We start from the raw sequence: 23,332 nt of genomic DNA on the forward strand, positions 1-23,332 counted from the left end.
AACCGTGTGTCGGACAGAGCGGCTGCCCACCCAGCCTGGCGGGGAAGCGGATTTTTTGAGTCAGCACTTGGCTGGAGCCAGAAGGATGAGGTGGGTGGTTGTAGTGGGTGAAAAGGGGCCAAAGGTTTGCAAATGAAACACAGCAACCCTACCCACGAGGCTACTGCCTGGACCAGAGGGCTCAGAATACTTGCTATTTACTAATGGGAAAAACTAAACCTGGGAACAATTCTCTCAACAGCACAATCATTTGAAGGAAAGAAACAAAGAAACAAATAAGTATCGTGTGGCAACAAGTATCTTGCTGCGACCCACCCAAACCAGACAACAGGGCACATTCCCGCCTAAAGCCCTCCAGACCCGTGGGTCCCAGACGCCGCGGCGGCTCAGTCGAAGGTGATCCGGAAGCTGCGCTCCTGCTCCTTGCGACGCCCCTCGCACAGCTTGGTCACTTCCTCCACTTTCCTCTGCAGCAGAGCCGAGTTCTGGTCGATCCACTGCAGCGAGTCCATGTGCGCGTTGAGGATCTTGCAGATCTGCTGCAGCGGGTCGCTCGTGTCGGCAGGGCCCCCCGATGTGTTCAGGTGCTCGATGATGTCCTTGAGGTCCTGGGCCATGCGCTTCAGCTGCGCGTCGATGTTCTCTGCCAGCTTGTAGGTCTTCTCGCGCTCCTCGTCGGCGTGCTGCAGGTAGATGGTCCCGCTCTGCTCCTTGACCGACTCCTCCAGCGGGCTCAGCAGGTCTTCCAGTTCCTTCTGCTGAGACAAGATGAAGTCGAGCTCCTGATCCAGCCTCTTCTGGTCCAGCTTCACCTTCTCCACCTCGCGATGCAGGCTGGTGATCTTCTCCCCGTTCTCGATCAGTGTGCGGTCCCAGGCGTTGACCTGGGTGGCCTGCTGCAGGAAGTGGCGCTCCTGGTCCTCCAGCTCCAGGCTCCACTTGTTGATCAGGCTCTCCAGCTGCGCGTAGGTCATCGCGGGGCTGGTGGCCGCCCCGGTAGCTGCACTGGGGCCAGGTGGGGCAGTCACGGTAACCGCCGCATTGCTGGGGATCCCGGCTGGTGCCAGCGGTTTTAGATTCAAGGCAAAGCCGGTGCTGCTGGTGGTGGTGGTGGTGGCGGCGGCGGTGGATGTGGCTGTGGCGGCGCCAGAAGCTGCTCCAGGGGGCTTTAAGCTGAAGCCCAGCGTGCCAGCCCCGGCAGCTCCAGCTGTGGTCGCCGGGGGACCGAGGGAGAGCCCAGTGGCGGTGGATGAGGTTGGAGCGGTTGCTATTGAGGCAAAGAGGGTGGGCCCAGCACTGGTGGTGGCAGGAGTGGGCACGGGAGCGGCTGGCTGTGTGGCACCCGCCGCGGTGGCTGCTGGTGTGGCCGCAGCGAAGGGTAATCCAGCAAGCGCTGTGGGCTGGGCCGAATTCCCCACTGAGCTGATGTTGAAACCAGAGGTCCCACTCTGGGACGTGCCTCCACCAGTGAATGAGAACCCTCCGGACGTGGTGGACGGAGCGGCAGGCGTGGTGGAGGAGCCAAAGACAAAGCCAGCGGGTGCTGTGCCCTGGCTGGAGGGGACGGTGCTGGATATGGCATTGGTGAGGGTGCTGCTGCTGAGCCCAAAGCTGCCCAGGGCGGCCGTGGCCGGGGTGGTACCTGTGTTGCTCAGGCTTAGCTTTGGAGCAGTGATCCCTAAAGAAAACCCAGTTCCTCCTGAAGCAGGAGTTGTTGTTCCAAAACTGAATCCCGCTGTTTGTGTCGCTGGAGTTTGGGTATTGAATGAGAACAGGCCGGTGGAAGAGGAGCTTGCAGGGGGTTGGGAGGGAGTCCCAAAATTAAACCCTCCAGTGGAAGCGGAGAAAGAAAACCCTGGCGCAGATGTGGTTGTTGCTGTCTTTGCAGTGCCAAACGTGAACCCGCCTGTAGGGGCCCCCGTGCCTCCAAAATTAAACCCGCTCATGGCTCCAGACTCTGGTGGCAGCAGCTACTCCAGCTCCCAAAGCAAATCCGTCAGCGTCTGCAACCTTGGGAAGATTTTTAAAGCAGAGGAAGTGACATGATCAGATGGCAGTTTTGGAATGGCAAACTCAATGGCGCGACCAAGCACGCTTGGTTTGGAGGGTGGCGGGACTGGATAATGATAATACGCAGCGACCCTTCCTCCTCCTCCTGTGGGACCTAAATCAGACTCTGCTAAACCAGGAGAGAAGGATCCAGAAGCACAAGTCCATGCCCCGGGGGCCAGGCACTAGGAGCTGGGGGGCTAGGGATGTGCGTGGCCATGCTGTGCACAGTGGGAACCTCCAGCTCCATGGAGGAGAGAAAAGGCAGGAGAACAGGACCCTGAGCCCCTAAGGAGGAGGATCAGACCCGAGGCGTCTCCAATGAGTAGAAGGACACAAAATAGCACCTGTAGGACTTGCTCCCCAGAGTGGAACCCGTGAGGTTTCCTTGCTGACTGCAAGCAGGGTGTATGTGAGCAGATGAGCCTCACGCCACCCAGAGCGCCTCTCTGGACCTCACACAAGAGATGGGCCCCAGAAACTTGGGCTGTACAGCAGGGCCTTGGCCACTGAGGGACCCATCTGGGCACGGCCCACACCATCTGGCAGGAGAGGGCATACTGGAATGCACCCCTCCTCCTAACTCAGAGAAGTGTGTGAGACCCCAGTGCTCCATTAGAGCACTAGATTCCCCTGGCCGCATCCACTGGCTCAAAGATAAACAGAGACCCAACTCAGCCAATCAGAGTCCTCCCCTGGGTCCCCCCCCCCCACAAAGTCCCAGGTGCAATGCAGAGGGTGTGCACCTGGACCTTCCCCTGGGCATCTTCTCAGCCAACTGCAGACACTGGAGACCACAAGCCAGAGACATCAACAGGTGGGGTTGGGGTAGGGGTAAGGAGCACTCTAGAATCTTCGTGAACCAGCACACTCCCCTGCACTGTGTACGAACTGCATTTCTGTAACTACTAACTGGAAACCTCCCGGCAGAGCCATCTATATCAGCCGGAGGGTCGAAGGTTACCCGGTAAGGAAAGGGTGAGAGGGAGCACTACACAGGCGCGTTCAGGTAAATGGCCGCGCGGAGCATGGATTAGGAGGTGAGCCTGGGAGAAGCGCTCAGACAGACACTAGCTCTCACAAGTGCTGGAAGGCAGGATTCTTGTCCCTAAGTAAGAGATGAGGAAATGGGCTCAGAGAGCTGCGATTTACCCAGGGTCACCAGCTAGCAAGCAGTAAGCCAGGAGCTGACCCCAGACTACAGGCCTACTGGATGCCAGGGCATTTCCCTACCTCCAATCAGATACGGGATGTGAGAGTGCACGATCAGCACTGAGGCACCACTCAGTGACAATGAGGCACCACTCTGCCCACTGAGGCACACGGTGTGTAGGAAAGGACAGCAGAGGCTGAGGTAGATGCAAACTCAGTAGCGCAGTGTGATCTACGCGGTAGCAAAGCAGCACGCCTCTGGAGAGAGGCTGGGAGGAGACCACAGCCTGGCAGGGGCAGTCTCTGGGTGGTGGGCTACACGTGGGTGTCTCCTTTCTACGTTGCAGTAGCTTCCAAATGTTCTATGCAGCGGAGAAACTTAATGGATAGGCTTTAGTTCTTGAAAGAGGACTGAATTATGGAGCATGAAGTCAACCTGAGGAACCAGTGGACGGATGCAGCCAGTCCTCACAATCACACGTGACTGGGATACTTCAAGTTAATGAATCAAAGAGGCTCTCTGTCAGACCTTATCTTGCCTCAAAGGTGACAGGAGTGGGGACCACGGGCTGGGCCGAAGGCAGTGGAGAGCCAGCACGTGCAAACGTCCTCACGCCCCGCTGGGCCTGGTGTCTGAGGAGCTCAACGTTTCCCTGCAGCCCGCAGGGGCCCTAAATGGTTTCCAGTGGAGCTGGTGTAGGAGGGAGTGTAACAATTCCCCGGCCGGGCGCGGTGGCTCACGCCTGTAATCCTAGCACTCTGGGAGGCCGAGGCGGGCGGATTGCTCAAGGTCAGGAGTTCAAAACCAGCCTGAGCAAGACCCCATCTCTACTATAAAAATAGAAAGAAATTCATTGGCCAACTAATATATATACATAAAAAAATTAGCCGGGCATGGTGGCGCATGCCTGTAGTCCCAGCTACTTGGGAGGCTGAGGCAGGAGGATCGCTTGAGCCCAGGATTTTGAGGTTGCTGTGAGCTAGGCTGACGCCACGGCACTCACTCTAGCCTGGGCAACAAGGTGAGACTCTGTCTCAAAACAAACAAACAAACAAAAAATACAATTCCCCAAAGATGTCCACAGCCTAATTCCTGGACCCTGGGCATATGTTACTATAAGCCATAAAAAGGACTTTGCAGGCCAGGCGCGTTGGCTCACACCTGTAATACTAGCATTTGGGAGGCCGAGGCAGGCGGATTGCTTGAGGTCAGGAGTTTGAGGTTGCTGTGAACTAGGCTGACTCCATGGCACTCACTCTAGCCTAGGCAACAAAGTGAGACTGTGTCTCAAAAAAAAAAAAAAAAAAAAAAAAGGACTTTGCAGATGTGATTAAATTAAGAGTCTTGAGATGGGGAGATTATCCTGAAGTGTCCAGTGCGCCCTAAACATAATCACAAGTGTCCTTACAAGACCGAGGCAGGGGCTGGGTGCAGAGGCTCACGCCTGTCATCTTTGCACTTTGGGAGGCTGAGGTGTGAGGATCACTTGAGTTTAAGACCAGCCTGGGCAACAGAATAAGACCTTGACTCTACAAAACAATAACACAAATTAGCAGGGTGTGGTGGTGTGCACCTGTAGTCCCACCAGCTACTCGGGAGGCTGAGGCAAGAGGATCGCTTGAGCCCAGGAGTCTGAGTCTCCAGATTTGGTGGCAGAATGAAATTCTATCTCAAAAAAAAAAAAAAGAGGTGGAGGAGATTTGACTAGGGAAGATAAGGCCATGAGATCATGGAAGCAGAGACTGGAGTGTTGTGCTTTGCAATTTGAAGATGGAGGAAGGGCCACTAGCCAAGGAGTGAAGAGGCCTCTAGAAGAGAAGGGACAGGAAACATTCTCCCCAAGATCCCCAGATGGAACCCGCCCTGCCTGCACACCGATGCTAACCCTGCGAGACTCATTTTGGACTTCTGACCTCCAGAAGTGGAAGAGAGTAAGTCTGTGTTTTTTTAAGCTACCAAGTTTGTGGTGATTTGTGAGAGCAGCCAGAAAAAATGAATGCAGTTGGGAAATAGAAACTGGCAGATCTGACATGTGACTTGGTCACTCCCTAGAACTAGGACCTCAAACAAGGTCCAACAAACTTTCCCGAGGCTTGGCTCCCTCCTCAGGAGGGCGGGGTGGCAGCTATGCTGAGCAGAGGAAGTCCTGTGGACAAGCCTAGCAGGAATTCTGCGTGAGAAGTGCTAATTCTGCCTGGAGATTTCTGGGCAGCCCTGAAGGTGACTTCACAACATCCCACTGGGAGGTCCAGATTATGGCCCCAGTGCATAGAAGGGGGAAGAGGCCCACACGGAAAGAAGCTGTCAGCTCTCACCCCACAGTGGGCCGTGAACTGCAACCCACCCTTTATTTCTACTCCACTACACGGGCCACAGGGCATGCTGCCCTGCTTTGGGGCACCGCCACTATTCCATACCCCAGCTTCCACCTAGCACTCTTATATTCCCTTCATCTGAAACAGCCGAGGTAGTTTAGCTGCAAGGTTTTCAGGCACAGAGTTGGTCTCCAGACATCAGAAAAAGACCTGGGCTTGAATTCTGCCTCTGCCACTTACTAGCTGGGTATTGTGCAAGTTACTCCTGAGCCGCTCTATGCCTCAGAGTCCCCAGCTAACTGTGAGGACAATCTGTTTAGAATAAACAAGGTCACAACTGAGAAGCCAAATGCCCGGCCCAGAGAAGTATCCACAAGGTCTGTTTCTTCTTCCTTCTCTAGGCCAGTTTGTATTTCTCGAGGTGTCCACAGAGAATCTTCTCCTAACTCGAGTCAGAGGGAACCTGCTGTAGCTGCCCTCACCTGTACACTGCCCCCTTCTCCCTTTCTCCCAGACCCCTAATTCTTGCTCCCCCTCCTCCTCTTCCACACAGCCATGGGCTTCTGGGGAGATGACCCCACGGCCACCTGCCCTGATCTGCCTGCTCGAAGGCAGCCGATCTCAGCAAGCCGCCCACCGGCACCGCCTGGAGCCTCCAACACGTGCAGCAAGGCCAGATCAATGTCAGCCTCCATGGGCTGGAGGATGCTGGCCTTGACACTGTCACAAAGCTCTGCAGGGAGCTTCTGAGAAAGGGCTCTTCACTTTCAAAAGGCCCTGCCCCGCGCCCAGACCTCTTCTTGTGTGACAGAACACACCTCCTCACTGTCGAGCCACCTGGAGGCGGCTGTGTTGAAACCGGCTGCTAAAGGCATCTGAACAGCTACACCTACACGTCTCAGTTCTCAAGAACCCAGCTCAAGAGAGCTTATGCTATTAATAGGGTAAAATTTTCCAGAAGAGTATTTATAAAAAGCTCGTTGCAACTATTAAAAAACTACAAGAAAAAAAAAAAACTTCTGCAGGAACTTGTCTGGTGTGACGGTTCACCATTTATTAAATGCCTCACTGGTTTCCAGCCCCTGAGCTGCCAGGGAGCTACTAACAATGGCGAATACATACTGACCCAGCCCTGTCCTACGCTTTCAATGTTTTATTACTAATTCCAGGAAGCAAACTTTGGGGCAGGTCCATTTTACAAACGAGGAAAATGAGGCCCAGCTAAGCCACGGCCTCTGCGGTTGAGGCGGCTCAGAGACACAGCAAATGTCAGCTTCAGGATCAGGGCTCAAGGCAGGGACAGGGCTGGGTCACACGGCCTGGGAGCAGGGAGGAGGCTCTTACCCAGGAGAGGCTGAGTGTTGAAGATGCAGGATTAGCCGGGGAAAGACGGGATGCGGAGGGAGCAGGGGCCGTGCAGGCAGGAGGAAGGGCCGGGGTGAAGGCGTGTCTGGAGCACTGGGAGATTTGGTGCTGCTGGAGGGACGGTGTGCACTGAACCGACTTGGTGGGCTGTTCAAACCTGCATGTTCCAAAGAGGACTGGCTCCTGGGAGATGATCTCTAATGCTTGTGTGTCCTGCCAGATAAGAGTGTCTTTGTGTATCTAGGGCCTCTGGCCACACCAGATAGTCCATGCTATCACTGTGACCTACGGTGGTGGCTTTGGGTCATATGGTAACAATATGACCTTTAGAGGGGGCTGAAGAATGAACATGTGAGTTTGGCCACACAGGGGCTCCATGTCTAGAGGACTGCCCCCTTATAAACACCCTGGACACCAAGGCTTGGGCAAGCATCCCCGGCTGATAATACTCCATGTGTTGTTATACATTGTTCTTGGGAGAATTAATTGCTGTTCGTGTTTCTACTGGCAGAGAACAGCTGGAAACTCCCACCAGGTCTCTCCTGGACCTTTTGCATCTTTTCCCTTTGTGGACTTTCATCTGTATCCTTTCACTGTAATAAACCCAAGCAGGAGGATAATAGCTTTGCCGAGTTCTGTGAGTCCTTCTAGCTTATCGCTGAACTTGGGGGTGGGGTCTTGGGGACTTAGCCATGTGATGGGCAGGAGGAGCTGGGAGAGCCACAAATGCCATGCTGGTGGCTCAGACTTTGTGTTGAGGGAGCCAAGGGGGGGGACTTTAAGACACAATAACAATTGAGAAACGTGCAAGTCTGCACCAAGCCCACAGGGTCTGTTTAGGTCAACAAGCAGGACTTGGGGAATTTCTCAGAAATGCAAACCATCACGAGCTCCCACCCAGGCATTTCCACATTTACCACAGAGGAAAGCTTTCCTAGAAGAAAAGCAAAAGTGCTGGGAGCGGGGAGAAGCAGGGAGGAATCCAAATTGAGGAAGTAGTGGGTTTCAAGGGAAAAGTGAAGGGTGTGCTTGGGTTAGTGCTCAGTGCTGGACAGCAGAACCGAGGCCCAGACTGAGAAGTGCTGCCTTGAGGTCACCAAGGGGGTTAATTGCAGAGCCACCTGCCCCCTCACCCTTGCTCTTGTGTTTCAAACGCCTGCCACCTTCTTGGGGAGCTGGAGAAGGGCCTATCTGCGATTCCGATGCACAGACACACGCCGCCCCAACCTTCACTCAGTTCCACTGATCTTACCTCCATCTTTAGTTCTTGCCACTCTGAGTCCTACTTTCACCTAATCTCTTTAATAGCGTCACGGGAAAAAACCAGGCTCGGGCAAGGGGAACTAGGGGTGCTAGTGCAGGGGTGAAGGCTGAGGCAGTAGGCAGGGTGGGCAGAGCAGGCATCGCAGGGTCTGTGCAAAGACCTGGAGGAGGGAGAGATTAACCAAGGCCTGCCAGTGGGAGTGACCGATACAGATGGAAGAGCTAGAACAAAGTCCTAAGGGGGGATGGAGAACAGCTGGGTGGCATGGCTGAGGCAGATGTCATTGTTACTGAGCCTTGGGGCTCTCCTGATTTCCTTTCACACTGCTCAATCTCGACCCCTTTCCTTAGATGTCTGGGACCGGGGTGTGTGTCTGGGAAAGAATGCAGGTGGGGTGCGGTGGGGGGACTCAGCCTTGGACCACAAGGAAAGGAAGGACTAGGGGACAGACAGACAGACGTGCTCACACTCTAATCCTGGAACCTAGAATATGTGGCCTTACACAGCTAAGGGACTTTGCCGATGTGATTAGGTTAAGGATCCCGACATGCCTAGGTTATCCTGGATTATCCTTGGGCCTAAGGTAAACCCGAGGGTTCTTAAGTGGAACAGGGAGGCAGAAGAGCAGAGTCAGAGAGAGATGTGACTAGGGAAGAATGGCCTGAGAGATACGATGGTGCTGGCTTTTAAGATGATGGGGCCACTAGCCAAGGAACGCAGGCAGCCTCTAGGAGCTAGAAAAGGCAAGGAAAGAGACTCGGAAAGAGACTCTCCTCTAAAGGCGCCAGAAGAGATGCAGCCTTGTGATCTATTTAGACTTCTGACCTCCAGAATTATAAGAACAATTTATGTTGCTTTAAATCACTAAGACTAAGATAACTTGTTACAGCAGCCATACAAAACTAATGGGGTTGGGTAGAACAGAACAGAATGAAATCTAGATAAATGGATGGGGAAACACACCCTAGAGTTGGGGTCAAGAAAGGGTCTGGAGTCAGAGGTGATGGGGTTGGGGCAGGTCTGCCTCTGTACACGGAGACCAAGGGGGAGAGGTGCTGCAGTCCCTCTGTCCCCAGCGCTTGGGGAGCTAGTACAGAGAGGAACAATGAAGTGAGATTCTGAAACTCTGGACATCCCCTGCCACTGGTGTGATACTGTTGTCTGGATGTGTGAGAGTAGATCTCTGTTGGCACCTGACAACAGGCCATCTATGACAGAGGGAAGGACAAGGTCGCCTGGGAGCACAGAGGAAGGCCAACAATGGTGATGGTGTCAGCGCCACTGGGCCATATTTCCCTGTTTTGTTCACTGCTGTATCCTCAACACCTAGAGCAGTGCCTGGCACTCAGCAAGCACCGGATACACGGCAGCACCCGGAACCGTTCCTGGATGGGGAACATGCTCAGAGAGGCTCAGACTTCCTCAAGGTCCCAGAGCCGGCAAACAGTAGTCCTAGGCTGGGAATCCAGATCTCTCTGGGCCAACACCTGGGACAGAGGGAGTTTTCACTGGAAAAAATAAGTCGGAATTTAGTCTAAGGCTGGGTGCAGTGGCTCACGCCAATAATCCTAGCACTCTGGGAGGCTGAGGCAGGTGGATCGCTCAAGGTCAGGAGTTCGAAACCAGCCTGAGCAAGAACGAGACCCTGTCTCTACTAAAAATAGAAATAAATTAATTGGCCAACTAAAAATATACAGAGAAAAAATTAGCCGGGCATGGTGGCGCATGCCTGTAGCCCCAGCTACTTGGGAGGGTGAGGCAGGAGGATCCCTTGAGCCCAGGAGTTTGAGGTTGCTGTGAGCTAGGCTGATGCCATGGCACTCTAGCCTGGGTACCAGAGTGAAACTGTCTCAAAAAAACAAAAACAAAAAAACACAACCCCTTATCTCTTAAAGAAATAAGGATCAGTGGGGGTTCTCTGGGCAGACATGTGGCAGAGGAGTTCCACCCCAGCCTCTGAAGTCACTGTGGGGAAGTGGGGTTGGGGCCAGGTCAGAGGCCTGACTACCAGGCTAGCCCCTTTCTGCAGTCAAGCCCTGACACTCTTACCCGACACCACCACCGCGCTCCATCTTGTCCCCTCCAAAGCCTGAGTGATGCCCTGCAATGCAGCTCTGATCCACTGGGGCCGAGACAGCTGCCCCCCCCCCCCATAACAGAAACTCTCCTGCACCGGGGCAGCCAGCAGCAAGTCCAGCCAAAGGATTCTACTTCCCAGGACTCCTTAAAGGGGCTCATGACTGAATCCAGGTCTGTCTAGTCCACTGATGGGCACGGAGGGGCCCTGGGTGGCAGGCTGGAGCTGGAGCTGTCATTAGAAGCTCAGGCCACAGACTGTGCCCTCAGGACAGGAACCTTTCTTGTCAGTTGCTGAGCCCCTGCTCTTCTGCTCCTGGCCCTGGGACCTTAGATTCTAAGTTCATCCCCTGTGCCTGTTTCCTCATTTGAAAAACAGGAATGACAGCACGTTGATCATATGCTCTTTGTGAAGATGAAATGATCCGATCCAGTGAGGTATCGAGCCCAGTGCCTGCTGTAACCTCCCGCTCAGCTAATGCTAACTTCTTAACCCAGTTCTGGGAAGACAGCTGAACGAATGTTCCTGGCATTCTGCTGACAGCCACTTGGGGGCACTGCTGACAACGGCAAGCCCAGACGCAGGTAGGACAGGGCGAGGAGCTGTCTTTGAGTGACCCACCTTTTCCCCATGGAATTAACTACTTCAGATTTGGAGGAGGAAGTACGACCAGTGGAACCAGAAAGACCAGAAGAGGGGAGGAAAGCTCCCAGAGTGGAGGTGCAGAGGAGAGGAGACAAGAGAGAGGGAAAATCAGAGGCTGGCAGGTTCTGCCCAGGCAAAGTTGCTCCCTGCTGAGGCTCAGACACCCGCCTTGGGCACTGCCTTCCCTCACTGTCCTCTTGTGGTGCACCTGGCCAGGACCTTTGCCATGTGTTAGTGCAGGGATTCCCTGTCCCTGTCTACACCCGCATCTCCCCCGGGCTGTATCGCCAGCACAGCAAGCCCAACGTGTCAAACAGAGCTTGGTGTCCACTCACTGCAAGCCCCAGACTCTGCTTCTGAACTGTCTCAGTTCCCCTCTCTCCCTTTTGTCACAGAAAATTGCCCTAAACCTCATGGAACAGATCGACCTGGAGTCTACCCTTCCAGAATGGAAATCAGCTGATAGACAAGGGATGCTTGCTAAACAGACCTTAGCCAAGGCAGATTCAAATGCTCCAGGCCAAAGAGACAGCGGCACACAGGCAGGTCGCACAGCAGCGAGGAGGGGGCCGAGTGGCCAGACCAGAGTGGTGGGGGAGGATGAGGCCACAGGAAGGCTCCGACGGGTCAGGGTCAGGGTCTGGGTTACGTTTTTTTCCCCTTTTTTTTGAGACAGAGTTTCCCTTTGTTGCCTGGGCTAGAGTGCTGTGGCGTCAGCCTAGCTCATGGCAACCTCCAACTCCTGGGCTCAAGCGATCCTTCTGCCTCAACCTCCCGAGTAGCTGGGACTATAGGCATTGTGCCACCATGCCTGGCTAATTTCTTTCTATTTTTAGTTGTTTGGCTAATTTCTTTTTATTTATAGTAGAGACAGGGTCTCCCTCTTACTCAAGCTGGTTTCGAACTCCTGAGCTCAAGCAATCCTCCCGCCTCGGCCTCCCAGAGTGCCAGGATTACAGGCGCGAGCCCTCCGCGCCAGCCTGGGTAACGGTTAGAGAGACTCACCCAGGCTGTGGTGCAGGGAGCAAGGAGGCTGCTGCAGTCGCTTGGAGGGAGCTGCCCCGCCCAGCTCTTACACAACCACACAACCGAGTGGCCGACAGCCAACCCCATTTGCAGGAGGAAGTGGAGCCTTGCAGAGGGACTGCTTTAGGCCAAACCTGTGGGCTGGACAGCTCAGCCCATCCCCCAACCCCATATAAAGGTCACCTCTCCTCCCTAGAACAAGGTGTCCTTCACAGCAGGGTGGGAGGAGGGACAGCCTGTGAGCTTCTAGCTGCCCTCTCACACCTCCTTAGACCACCTGGGATTCTGGTCCCACTTCCCCAGCCCTTCCTCCCGGAGGCCTTTCTACCTCCCAGGTAAAACCACCTTGCATTATGGATCAGCGACCTGTGCAGAGACAAAGTAACAGAAGGTGTGAGTGCCCCTCCGCTTGCTCCTCAGGGGAGGGCCGGGAAGCCTCCCTGCAGGATGGTGCTGCCTGTTCTTTGTCCCAGCCCGAGTCATTTGAACTCTTACTGCATGTGTAGACATTTAATATTTCAATGCCTATCGAATGTTCCTGCTCCATAACACCACACCTGCCCTATTTCACAACCAGCCCGACGACATTGGTGAGCCTTTTTAAAAATGAAAATTACACTCATTTTGTGAATAAGGAGTGTATTTACACAATTTTATGTTCAAAAGATACAAACATCTTCCCTGAGTCCCATGGCTGCCCAGCACTCACGCCTGGAGACAGGCTGCCAGGTTTCTCGAGACTCTTTCTGGAGATGTTCCGTGCACTTAAACCAAAGCACGGTTTGCACCGGCCCGGTTTGTACACAACAGGCAGCACGCTAGATGCACCGTTCTTTCTCCATTCACAGTATTTTAGAAGCCATTTTAAGCAGGCTTGTTCTCCGCATTGGGCAGATGAAACAGGTCCTCAGAGGGGGCTGACTTGCCTGCCACATGCAACACAGCAGTTGCCTCAATGATTCTTAGGTTCTCAGTCTTCCCTCTACCTTCTTTCCTTGGAAGTTGCTTTGCGGCTAATTAGCAATTGCATTCTCCTTCTCACTCCTGAGGCCCAGAACTGAGTACCCAAAGGCTCAGGTGGTGGGACAAACAGCAATTTTCCCCAGGGAAGAACCCATCAGTTTAGCCAGGCACGGAAAAGAAGTCAGGAAACAACCAGAAGAATAGATTTTTAAGGAGGATTCTAGAACCACCGCTCTTAATAAATAATAATAGGACTGGAAGAGAGTTGAAGACTACGCTGGTGCTAGGCCTCCTACTTTTTTTTGCCAGGAATAGTTTTGTTTTGTTCTCTTATATAGAAAGATTTCCCCCCCCTCTACTGAACTGCATTTTTAAAAAATCAGTATTATTTTTTTTTATATGGCGAGCATTTATATATGGCTCAGACTAAACTGCATTTTTAACACTTAAGTTTTAACTACACAATTAATGCATCTTCTTCTAAACATCACTAAAAATGAAAATAACACCAATAAAGCAAAGATCCTTTTTTTTTCTGAGACAGAGTCTTGCTTTGTTGCCCAGGCTAGAGTGAGTGCCGTGGTGTCAGCCTAGCTCACAGCAACCTCAAACTCCTGGGCTCAAGCAATCCTGGCTGCCTCAGCCTCCCAGTAGTTGGGACTACAGGCATGCGCCACCATGCCCAGCTAATTTTTTTCTATATATATAATAGTTGGCCAATTAATTTCTTTCTATTTATAGTAGAGATGGGGTCTCGCTCTTGCTCAGGCTGGTTTCGAACCCCTGACCTGAGCAATCTGCCCGCCTGGGCTTCCCAGAGTGCTAGGATTACAGGCGTGAGCCACTGCGCCCAGCCAAGCAAAGATCCTTTTGATCGCTGGTCTCCACTCTGGTCCCCAGCACCTGTCACAGAATCCCTCGTACAAGCTGCTGGTACGAGCTCCCTTATTTATACATTTGTGTGTGCAACCATCGCCAGAGAAAATAAAAGCTTTTCTGTGTTTTTGCTCAAATATAGGCTGGCATATTATATGCATTACACCATAAGTTGTTTTTTTTCTCGGCATGCTTTTCATTCCTTCTAGCTGCTATCGACCAGTCCATGGTAGGAACATGCCACATTTATCTGTTCATGCCTCTAACAGTGGACATTTAGGATACCTCTAATTTTTATTTATTATAAACAATGCTGCGACAAGCATGGCTCATTCCCTCACTCCTTCCAGGTGTTTGCTAAAATGTCACCTACTCAGTGAGGTCTTCCTGGCTTCACTGAAATCTACCCCCGACCCCACCACTCCCAACCATCCTCCTCATCCTTGGGCCTCAGCACCATCTGAAATGCAACAGACTTAACTCACTGGTCTTATTTTATTTTTGTTTTTTTGAGAGAGAGAGTCTCACTTAGTTGCCCTGGCTACAGTGCGTGGTGTCAGCCTAGCTCACGGTAACCTCAAACTCCTGGGCTTAAGCGATCCTCCTGCCTCAGCCTCCTGAGTAGGTGAGACTACAGGCATGCGCCACCATGCCCGGCTACTGGTCTTGTTGTTGTTTGTCATGCCACTAGAACTGTCAGCTCCACCAGGGGCAGGATTTTTGTCTGTTCTTTCCAATTCTGTCTCCCCAATGTCCCAGTAGCTGGCCACTGTGGGCACTCAGTAAATGCTTGTCAATGGAAAAAACAGATCCAGGGCCTGCTCTGTGGCAGGTATTATTCTAGCGCTTTCCGTTACTAACTTGTTTAGTTCTCAACTCTCTCCCCATGAAGCAGGCACCGTTAGTATCTTCCTTTTAGAGTTAAGTATCTCACCCAAGGTTAACATCAATGTCTGAGGCAGGATGAGTAAGACAAGGTCCCTGCCCTCAAAGAATTCAGTTTACTAACAGTAATAGATAAAAAAAAAAAAAAAAAAAAGATAAAAATTATAGAACAGCACATTAGACACTGCAGAAGAGATTTGGTTGGAAACTACTGGAAGCCCAGGGGAGGTGGTGATTAACTTTCCCTGGGGGATGTCTGAGGGGAGGGTTGTGAAAAGCCTCCTAGAGGAGGGATGTTGAAGCCTAGTTCTGAAGGATGTGGAGGAGTCTGATGGCTTAGGTCACTACTTCATTCAAGGCAAAAGGTCAGATGGGGAAGAGGCCGCTGCCACAGGATGCCTGACAGGCAAATAGCAGCTCAGCACCATCAGCCATTCAGGAAATGCAAATCAAAACCACAAAGAGATGCCACTTCACACCCAATAAAAACGATGCACCCCAAGTGTTGATAAGGGTGCAGAGAAACTGGAACCCGAGTTCAATGGTGATGGATATGTATAATGATGCAGCCACTTTGCAAAAAAGTCTGACAGTCCCTCAAAAGGTTAAACATACAGTTACCCTATGATGTAGCAATTCAACTCCTAGGTTCCTACCCAAGAGAAATGAAAATATAAGCTCCCACAAAAACTTCTACATGCATATCCACAGTAGCATTATTCATAAGAGCCAAAAAACACCCCATATGTCCATCAAAATGCCAGTCTGTTGAAAGTGATGAAAGGAGAAAGAAAATATGGTTTTGTTTATGGAGTGCCATACAATGGATTATTATCCAGGCTTAAAAAGGAGCAAAGCACTGCTACAGTGTGGGTGAACCCAGACACAAAAGGTTATGCAGAGTTCGAAACCAGCCTGAGCAAGAGCGAGACCCCATCTCTACTATAAAAAGAAAGAAATTAATTGGCCAACTCATATATATAGAAGAAATTAGCCGGCCATGGTGGCGCATGCCTGTAGTCCCAGCTACTTGGGAGGCTGAGGCAGGAGGATCGCTTGAGGCCAGGAGTTTGAGGTTGCTGTGAGCTAGGCTGACACCACGGCACTCACTCTAGCCTGGGCAACAAAGAGACACTCTGTCTCAAAAAAAAAAAAAAAAAAAAAAAGCTATACAAAGTGGCTTGGCGTGGTGGCCCATGTCTATAATCCTAGTGCTTTGGGAGGCTGAGGTGGGAGGATGGCTTGAGGCCAGGAGTTCAAGACAAAGCTGAACAACGTAGCAAGCCCGTCTCTACAAAAAACAAAACAAAACAAAACAACAAAAGGTTATGCAGTATGTGATTCTGCTGAAATAAAATGTCTAGAATAGACAAATCCAGAGAGATGAAATGTAGATTAGTGGTTGCCTATGGCTGGGCAAAAGGAAAGGATTGAGAGGTAATAGCTGAGGGTTTTTTTTCAAGGGTGGTATATATTTTAAAGTTGATTGTGGCAATGTTAACACAATGTGTGCATGTGCTAAAAACCACTGAATTAAACACTTTAATAAACAGACGCAGATTAAACAGTAGCTCAATAAAGCCATTAAACCAAACAACTGGCCAGTGCGGTGGCTTGCGGGTGGCTCACGCCTGTAATCCTAGCACTCTGGGAGGCCCAGGAGAGTGGAACACTCAAGGTCAGGAGTTCGAAACCAGCCTGACCAAGAGCGAGACCCTGTCTCTACTAAAAATAGCAAGAAAGTAATTGACCAACTAAAAATATATATACAAAAAAATTAGCAGGGCATGGTGGTGCATGCCTGTAGTCCCACTACTCGGGAGGCTGAGGCAGGAGGATCAAGCACTTGAGCCCAGGAGTTTGAGGCTACTGTGAGCTAGGCTGATGCCACGGCACTCTAGTCCAGGCAACAGAGTGAGACTCTGACTCAAAAACAACAACAACAACAACAAAAAACCCAAACAACTAACCAACCATGAGGTTCCAGGAAGGGGCTGAGAGGGCAGTAGTGAGGCTGGGAAGGTGGGCAGCACCAGGCCAGTCCTGACTTCACCCGAGGGCAAAAGCACAGGCAGAAGAGTTTCTAAAGATAGGATCCTGCTTTCTTTGGGGTGGTTGGTGATGCTGGCTGAGAACGGGCTCCGGGCTGGAGCTGAAATTCTTTGGGCAGCTGTGTAGGCCACCAGGCAGCTCCCCAGGAAATGCAGCTGGGCACACATAGGACACCCCAGGGGGCCGAAGCACCAGGACCAAGGGACTCTGAGAGAGAGCAGAGGGGCATGTGTGGAGGGGTGGGGGTGGGGAACTGCATACACTGGAGCTCCCTCCCTGGCCTCTCCTCTAGTCAACACCAGCTTCCCAGGGGAAGAGGCCGTGATGTCAGTGGGGGATCCACGCCAGGTTGTCATGGAGAGGGTTGCCATGGAGGAGGTTTCTCTGGGAACCAGGTGAAAGCAGCCAAGGTGGGGGACAGGGTGACTCTGACTGAGAACTAGAACCAACCACAGCCCCAACCTGCCCCTGGGTAGCCACAGCCATGCTAATACTTCATGGAATCTGGTAGGTGCCAGGCCTGTTTGCAGGGCTTTGCCACACTGACTCACTCGCTTTTCCCAGCAACATTATGATGTGCAAACTGAAGTTAAGAGAACTTAAGTAACTTGCTCAAAGTCACACAGCCAAGTAGGGACTCTGACCCAGGCTGTCTGGGTCACAAACTCCTGACTACTAATGAGGCCTCTCCCACGTGACATTTTCTCTACCACCCGTATCACCCTGAGCCATGGCTAGTACCCCCTTCCCACTCCCTAGTGACATCCCAGGCCACCTCCATGACCTTCCAGACCAGTTTAGGTTTCACTCCTGAATCCCACTCAGGGCTGTCCGCCTCCCCAGCTGCAGGCTGGACCTGTGGCCTGAGGGGCTCGGAGTGGAGAGAGGGCACTACCCACGTGCCCATCGAGGGGGCACTTGGGGACCCTGGGGGTGCTGTGAGGTCACCCCGCTGTGGTCCCTGCCTCTGCCTCTTCCTTTGTCCCCTCAGCTCCCATTATGACCATCCAACCCAGTGGGCGCCGGGTTTCTGCCTGGCTACTTTCCTGTGTGCCCAGGCGACTGTGTGGGAACCACACACCTCTGGCCCACCAAAGAGGGGGAGCTGCCTCCTCTTGGCCCTGTGGTCGCTCCTCCACCATCCCCCCCAGTCTTGGCAGGATGTTTGCCGTGAGAAAGGGCAAGGCAGCCTGGCAGGCCCTGGTGCTCTCCTGCTGGACAAAACAACTTTCCAAATACCAACATCAGGCAAGGCCACTGTGACCCCGATGGATCGAGACAAGACCACTCCTGAATCATGTCTCAACAGAGACAAAAACGTGACAGTGTCCAAATCACAAACCCGATCAAACCCCCCCTCACTCGGAGCTGATGGCTGCCTCTTAACTAATCACAGCACTAGCTCCAGCTACTCCTCCCGCCTCTGGACAAGACGGATTTCCCATCATGGGCTTGCCCTGCTTCCTGGCCAGCACCCAATCCAGAGCAAGGGCCACTTCTCTGAGCCCTCCCCAAAGTCACCTGGCACAGCCCAACTCCTAAAATAAGTCCTCCCTAACACCCCCTTAACCAGGATGTGCTGTGGGTCCCCACGGCGGGCAGTCTCCCTCACTATGAAGAACAATGAGTTCCTGGCAGTCAGGGGCACGAAAGACAGAGTCTGATGGAGACCCTGCTCGTTTTCCATGCCGCTAAGTCCAGCACAGAGGGGTCTGGCCCCAGTCCTCAGCGACTCTGCAAGGAGGACTGCTTGGTTCCTTTTGCTCTGTGCAATGGGCGGAGAGGATTACAGATTTGGGGAGGGGAAGTCACCGACCACAAACACTCAGAGGGCCCACAGCCTGAGTCCTATCCACACTGGGTTTGCTGGGGTTTTTCAAGTGTTCCTGAATGACTTGCCAATCCTTAAAACTTGGATCTCACAGAAAAACATCTGGATTTCCGACTTCTGGAAAACCAGCAGCTCTGCACCACCAGGCCAGCGCTGCCACCCAGCGTGCTGGGACACCCCAGAGCAGCACCTGTGCCTTTCAGGTGCTTCTTGGCGCGCCTCTCCCTCTGGGTCTCTGACACAGGGCATAAGTGCTGGTGGGGACAGCTCGCGCTCACTGGGCCAGGCGCTGGTTTCGGCCTGTTGATCCTCAACACTGCCCTCTGAGGCAGTTCTATCACTGTCCCTGTTTACTGATGAGGTGACCAAAGCACAGGGAGGTACAAAATCTAGTTCCTTGGGGAGGGGTGAGGGGGGCGGGTATATACATACATAGTGAGTGAGATGTGCACCATCTGGGGGATGGTCATGATGGAGACTCAGACTTTTGGGGGGAGGGGGGGAATGGGCATTTATTGAAACCTTAAAATCTGTACCCCCATAATATGCCAAAATAAAAAAAAATTAAAAAAAAAAAAAATCTAGTTCCTTGGCCACATGTTGGTAAGTGATGGCATCTTGGACTCCAGGACACTATGTTGCCAACTGTCATCCATTTGCCCTGTCCTTTTCCTATATCCAGGCCCTATGGGAATGTGAGGGAGGGGACACTCCAGGGCTGACCCTCTCCTTTATCTCCCAGATGAGGAAACTGAGGCTCTGAACATTCTTAAAGATGTTCATATCCTAGTCCCCAGAACCTATGACCATGCCTCCTATAAGGCAAAAGGGTCTCTGCAGACATGATTAAACTAAGGATCTTGCGAGATGCAGATATTATCCTGAGTTATCTGGGTGGGCCCTTAATGCAATCTGAAGAGTATTTTTAAGAGGGAGGGCAAGAAGATCAAAGGGGGAAATAGAAGACATGATGATTGAAGCAGAGGTCCGAGGGCTGTGAGGAAGGGGCCACGAGCCAAAGAATGCAGGGAGCCTCGAAGCTAGAAAGGCCAGGAGGCAGATTCTCCCTAGAGCCCCCAGAAGCAACACACACCTGCAGACCAAATTTAGTTTTCTTTTTTTTTTGAGACAGAGTCTCACTCTGTTGCTCTGGCTAGAGTGCCCTCAAACTCCTGGGCTCGAGCGATCCTCCTGCCTCAGCCTGCCGAGTAGCTGGGACTACAGGTACGTGCCACTGCACCCAGCTAATTTTTTCTATATTTAGTTGTTTGGCTAATTTCTTTCTATTTTATAGTAGAGACGGGGTCTCACTCTTGCTCAGGCTGGTCTCGAACTCTGGAGCTCAAGCAATCCTCCTGCCTTAGCCTCCCCAAGTGCTAGGAGTACAAGCGTGAGCCACTGCGCCCGGCCTAGTTTTCTGACCTCCAGGACCGGAAGGGAATAAATGTGTGTTGTTTTAAGCCACTAAGTTTGTGATGACTTGTTACAGCAGCCACAGGACACTGATACAGAAGGTGACACCAAGGATCCAGAGCTGGTGTGGCAGTGTGGGGCCTGACTGGGCTAGAAGAGCTGTGATGGCTTCTGCTAAGGGACGAGGCGGGTGTGAGGGGAGGGAAGGGGCTCTGGAGGACTCTGAGCCATGGGCCACGTGGAAAGGCTATGCTCTGCCTGCCCAGCCTCCGCACTGCCCTTTCCCCAACTGAGCTGGCCTTGGCCTTCCTGCTCTTGTTTGCCAGGACGCCCACCTCCAACCCCTGCCCCATGGTTTGCACGACCCAGTTACCTTCCCTGACACCCTCAGGGACCACAGTATCAAATTCCCGGGCCTCTGTGCACAAGCAACTTGTTAAGAAATGTATTGATGGCCACAGAAATAGTAGCAGGGGGCTGCGGGCAGTGGGGAGCAATTCTGGGAACAAGGAGGGCCTTGACCTTGCCCTCTTAAGTGCTCAGGGAAACAGTCATGCATGCAGACATCTGTGTGTGAGGCTGCTCTGAAAACAGAACAAAGCACTTACAGATCCTGCGCTCCCAGCTGTGCTGGGCTTTACCTGCATCATTTCCATGACATTCCTGGCACCCTGAGCCCTAGACAAAGAGCTAATGCTCACAGGGGCCTTCCCATATACCAGGCCCTGTTCTAGGCATTTTAAATACATTTACCCATTTAATTCTCACAACCACCCTGTGAGGTCTTATTCCCATTTTATGGATGAGGAAACTGAGTCACAGAAGTGGTGGATGGAATTAGGGTGTGAACCATGGGCTCCAGGGCCCATGCTCTGACTCACTTGGCAGAAGGCAACTGTGGCTCATGCAGATGAGGACCTGGCCTGTACCCCAGTCTGGGACTAAGTGCTGTGGGCTCAGGACCATCTGATGCAAAACTTGGAGCCACCTTCATCATGTCAGGATGCCACGCTGATTGGGAAACTTGCAAGGGTTGCTGCAATAGCACAGGTGAGGAGGCCTCTTCCAGGGCAGGGGTGATGGTGAGGGGCAGGCGGAATCGATAGCACTTGGCAACTGTGAGCAGTGGCGAGGCTGAGGTGAAAGGCCAGGCTTGGAGGCCTCCCAGCAGGCTGCACCCTAGGCCTCGGGGCCCTGGAAGCCATGTGGACTTGTGGGGGTTTTGGCTCTATATACTGTGACTGTGTACAACCCCCTTTACCTCCTGCAAGTCCCAGTCTCCTCTCCTGCAAGACAAGCCAGTTGGCCCCTGTGATCTGAGGCCACTTCTTGGCACCGAGTCTCAGATTCTCAGGGTCCTTCACAGGCAGCTGATCTCCCTCCTCCTCCATACCCCCCCCCCCCTTGCTGTGCTGGGGCCTCCCCTTCATCTCCGGCTCTACTAACCAGGAGGCTCTACTAACCAGGAGCCGTTGCCAGGTGCACAGGGGCCCCCAGAGAATCCCCTTACTCCCCCTCCCCATCAAAGATCCAGGGCTGATGCAACCTGCCTGCAATCACCGCCTCACTCCCCAAGCCAGGCCCCTCCGCTCTGAAAAAGAATCCCTAGCAGCTCCACCCCTTGCTTCTAGCCCCAGCTCAGGGGTTGAAAGGGATGGGCACCTGGACCCTGGAGGATTTTTTGAGGCTGGGGGAGGCCGAGGCATGAATTTTGGAGGGGCCATGGGCCTGGGTCAGGAATGGACACAGAAGGCGGCTGAGGGGTTCAAAGACCTGGCAGGGATGGGGTGGGGAGTCGAGGGCAGCCACTGATGGCCCACCAACCGCTAACTAGAACACGCTGGGAAGATCTGGGCAGCTGGTGTGTCATTGGCACCCACTCAGAATGACTGAGTCAAGCTGCTTAGGTGGGGTGGGCTAAATTGGGTGGGATCCGACAGCTGGAGAGAAAAGGGCACAAGAGGCTGAGACAGGGGTACAGGAGTCCCTGCCCAGATGCCTTCATAGTCAGTGGGCACCGCACATGGCCAACAACTCGATTCTCACAGTCACTAAGTTCACTGCCAGTTACTAAAATAATACCCTGCCTGGCCAGAATCTCAAAAAGTCATAATCCTGGCCGGGCATGGTGGCTCAGGCCTGTAATCCTAGCACTCTGGGAGGCCAAGGCGGGAGGATCGCTCAAGTTCAGGAGTTCGAAACAAGCCTGAGCAAGAGCGACACCCATCTCTACTAAAAATAGAAAGAAATTAATTGGCCAACTAATATATATAGAAAAATCGAGCTGGGCATGGTGGCGTATGCCTATAGTCCCAACTACTCGGGAAACTGAGGCAGCAGGATTGCTTGAGCCCAGGAGTTTGAGGTTGCTGTGAGCTAGGCTGACGCCATGGCACTCACTCTAGTCTGGGCAACAAAGCAAGACTGTCTCAAAAAAAAAAAAAAAAGTCATAATCCCAGTCCAAGCACGAGACAAAAACCAAACTAAAGCACATTTCCTTATACACTCAACTCGCATTCTACAAAACTGTCAAGGTCATGAAGACAAGGAAAGTCTGAAAAACCGTCACAGACCAGAGGAAGCTAAGGGGATATGAGGCCTAACTATGTGGTATCCTGAAGAGATCCTGGAGCAGAGAAAGGGCGTTAAGGAACAACTAATAAAATCAGAATAAAGTGCGGAGTTTAGTCAACAGTAATGTATCGATGTTGGTTCCTTGCTTGTGACAAATGTACCACAGCAATCTAAGATATTAACAGAAGAAAATGGGTGAGGGGTAGACAGAAACTCTCTGTAACTTTTCTGCACAGTAAATCTAAAATTATTTGAAGATAATAAAGCTTATTAAAAAATATTCTATCTAGTCCCTGTGTATAGTATAGAAGGTCTTCTTAGAAGACAACTCAGGGGTAGACTGTGCCTCCTCACTGCCAGCGTCTGTTCCACAGTCTATACCTAATTCCACCTGCTACTGCTCAGAAATCTATTCTGAGGCTGGGCGTGGTGGCTCACGCCTGTAATCCTAGAACTCTGGGAGGCTGAGGTGGGAGGATAGTCTGAGTTCAGGAGTTCAGAGACCAGCTTGAGCAAGAGTGAGATCCCGTCTCTACTAAAAAAATAGAAAGAAATTAGCTGGACAACTAAAAAATAGATATATATATATATAAAAATTAGCCAGACATGGTGGCGCATGCCTGTAGTCCCAGCTACTCGGGAGGCTGAGGCAGGAGGATCACTTGAGTCTCGGAGTTTGAGGTTGCTCTGAGATAGGCTGACACCACGGCACTCTAGCCTGGGCAACAGAGTGAGACCCTGTCTCAAAAAAAAAAAAAACACACACACACACACAAAAAATCTATACTGAGAAGTAGAAGGAAGTCAGTCCTTAAGTCTCACTTAAAAGGTGGAAGACCAGGC

At 52.3% G+C, this 23,332-nt stretch overlaps 2 protein-coding genes across 4 annotated transcripts in view; both read right to left on the reverse strand.

Moving 5' to 3' along the window:
* The window catches only part of IL4I1 (interleukin 4 induced 1), a 41,165-nt gene that overhangs the window by 15,113 nt on the left and 2,720 nt on the right, over window positions 1-23,332 (reverse strand). The window lies entirely within an intron of this gene.
* NUP62 (nucleoporin 62) overlaps window positions 1-23,332 on the reverse strand; it is a 26,099-nt gene continuing 2,767 nt past the window's right edge. The window contains exon 2 of the mRNA XM_012754327.3: window positions 1-2,010. Within this exon, the coding sequence (XP_012609781.2) occupies window positions 387-1,946 (1,560 nt within the window). The 5' untranslated portion in view covers window positions 1,947-2,010 and the 3' untranslated portion in view covers window positions 1-386. The remainder of the gene's footprint in view (window positions 2,011-23,332) is intronic.

This window comes from Microcebus murinus, chromosome 16, assembly GCF_040939455.1.
Source record: "Microcebus murinus isolate Inina chromosome 16, M.murinus_Inina_mat1.0, whole genome shotgun sequence".
Classification (NCBI taxonomy): Eukaryota; Metazoa; Chordata; class Mammalia; order Primates; family Cheirogaleidae; genus Microcebus; species Microcebus murinus.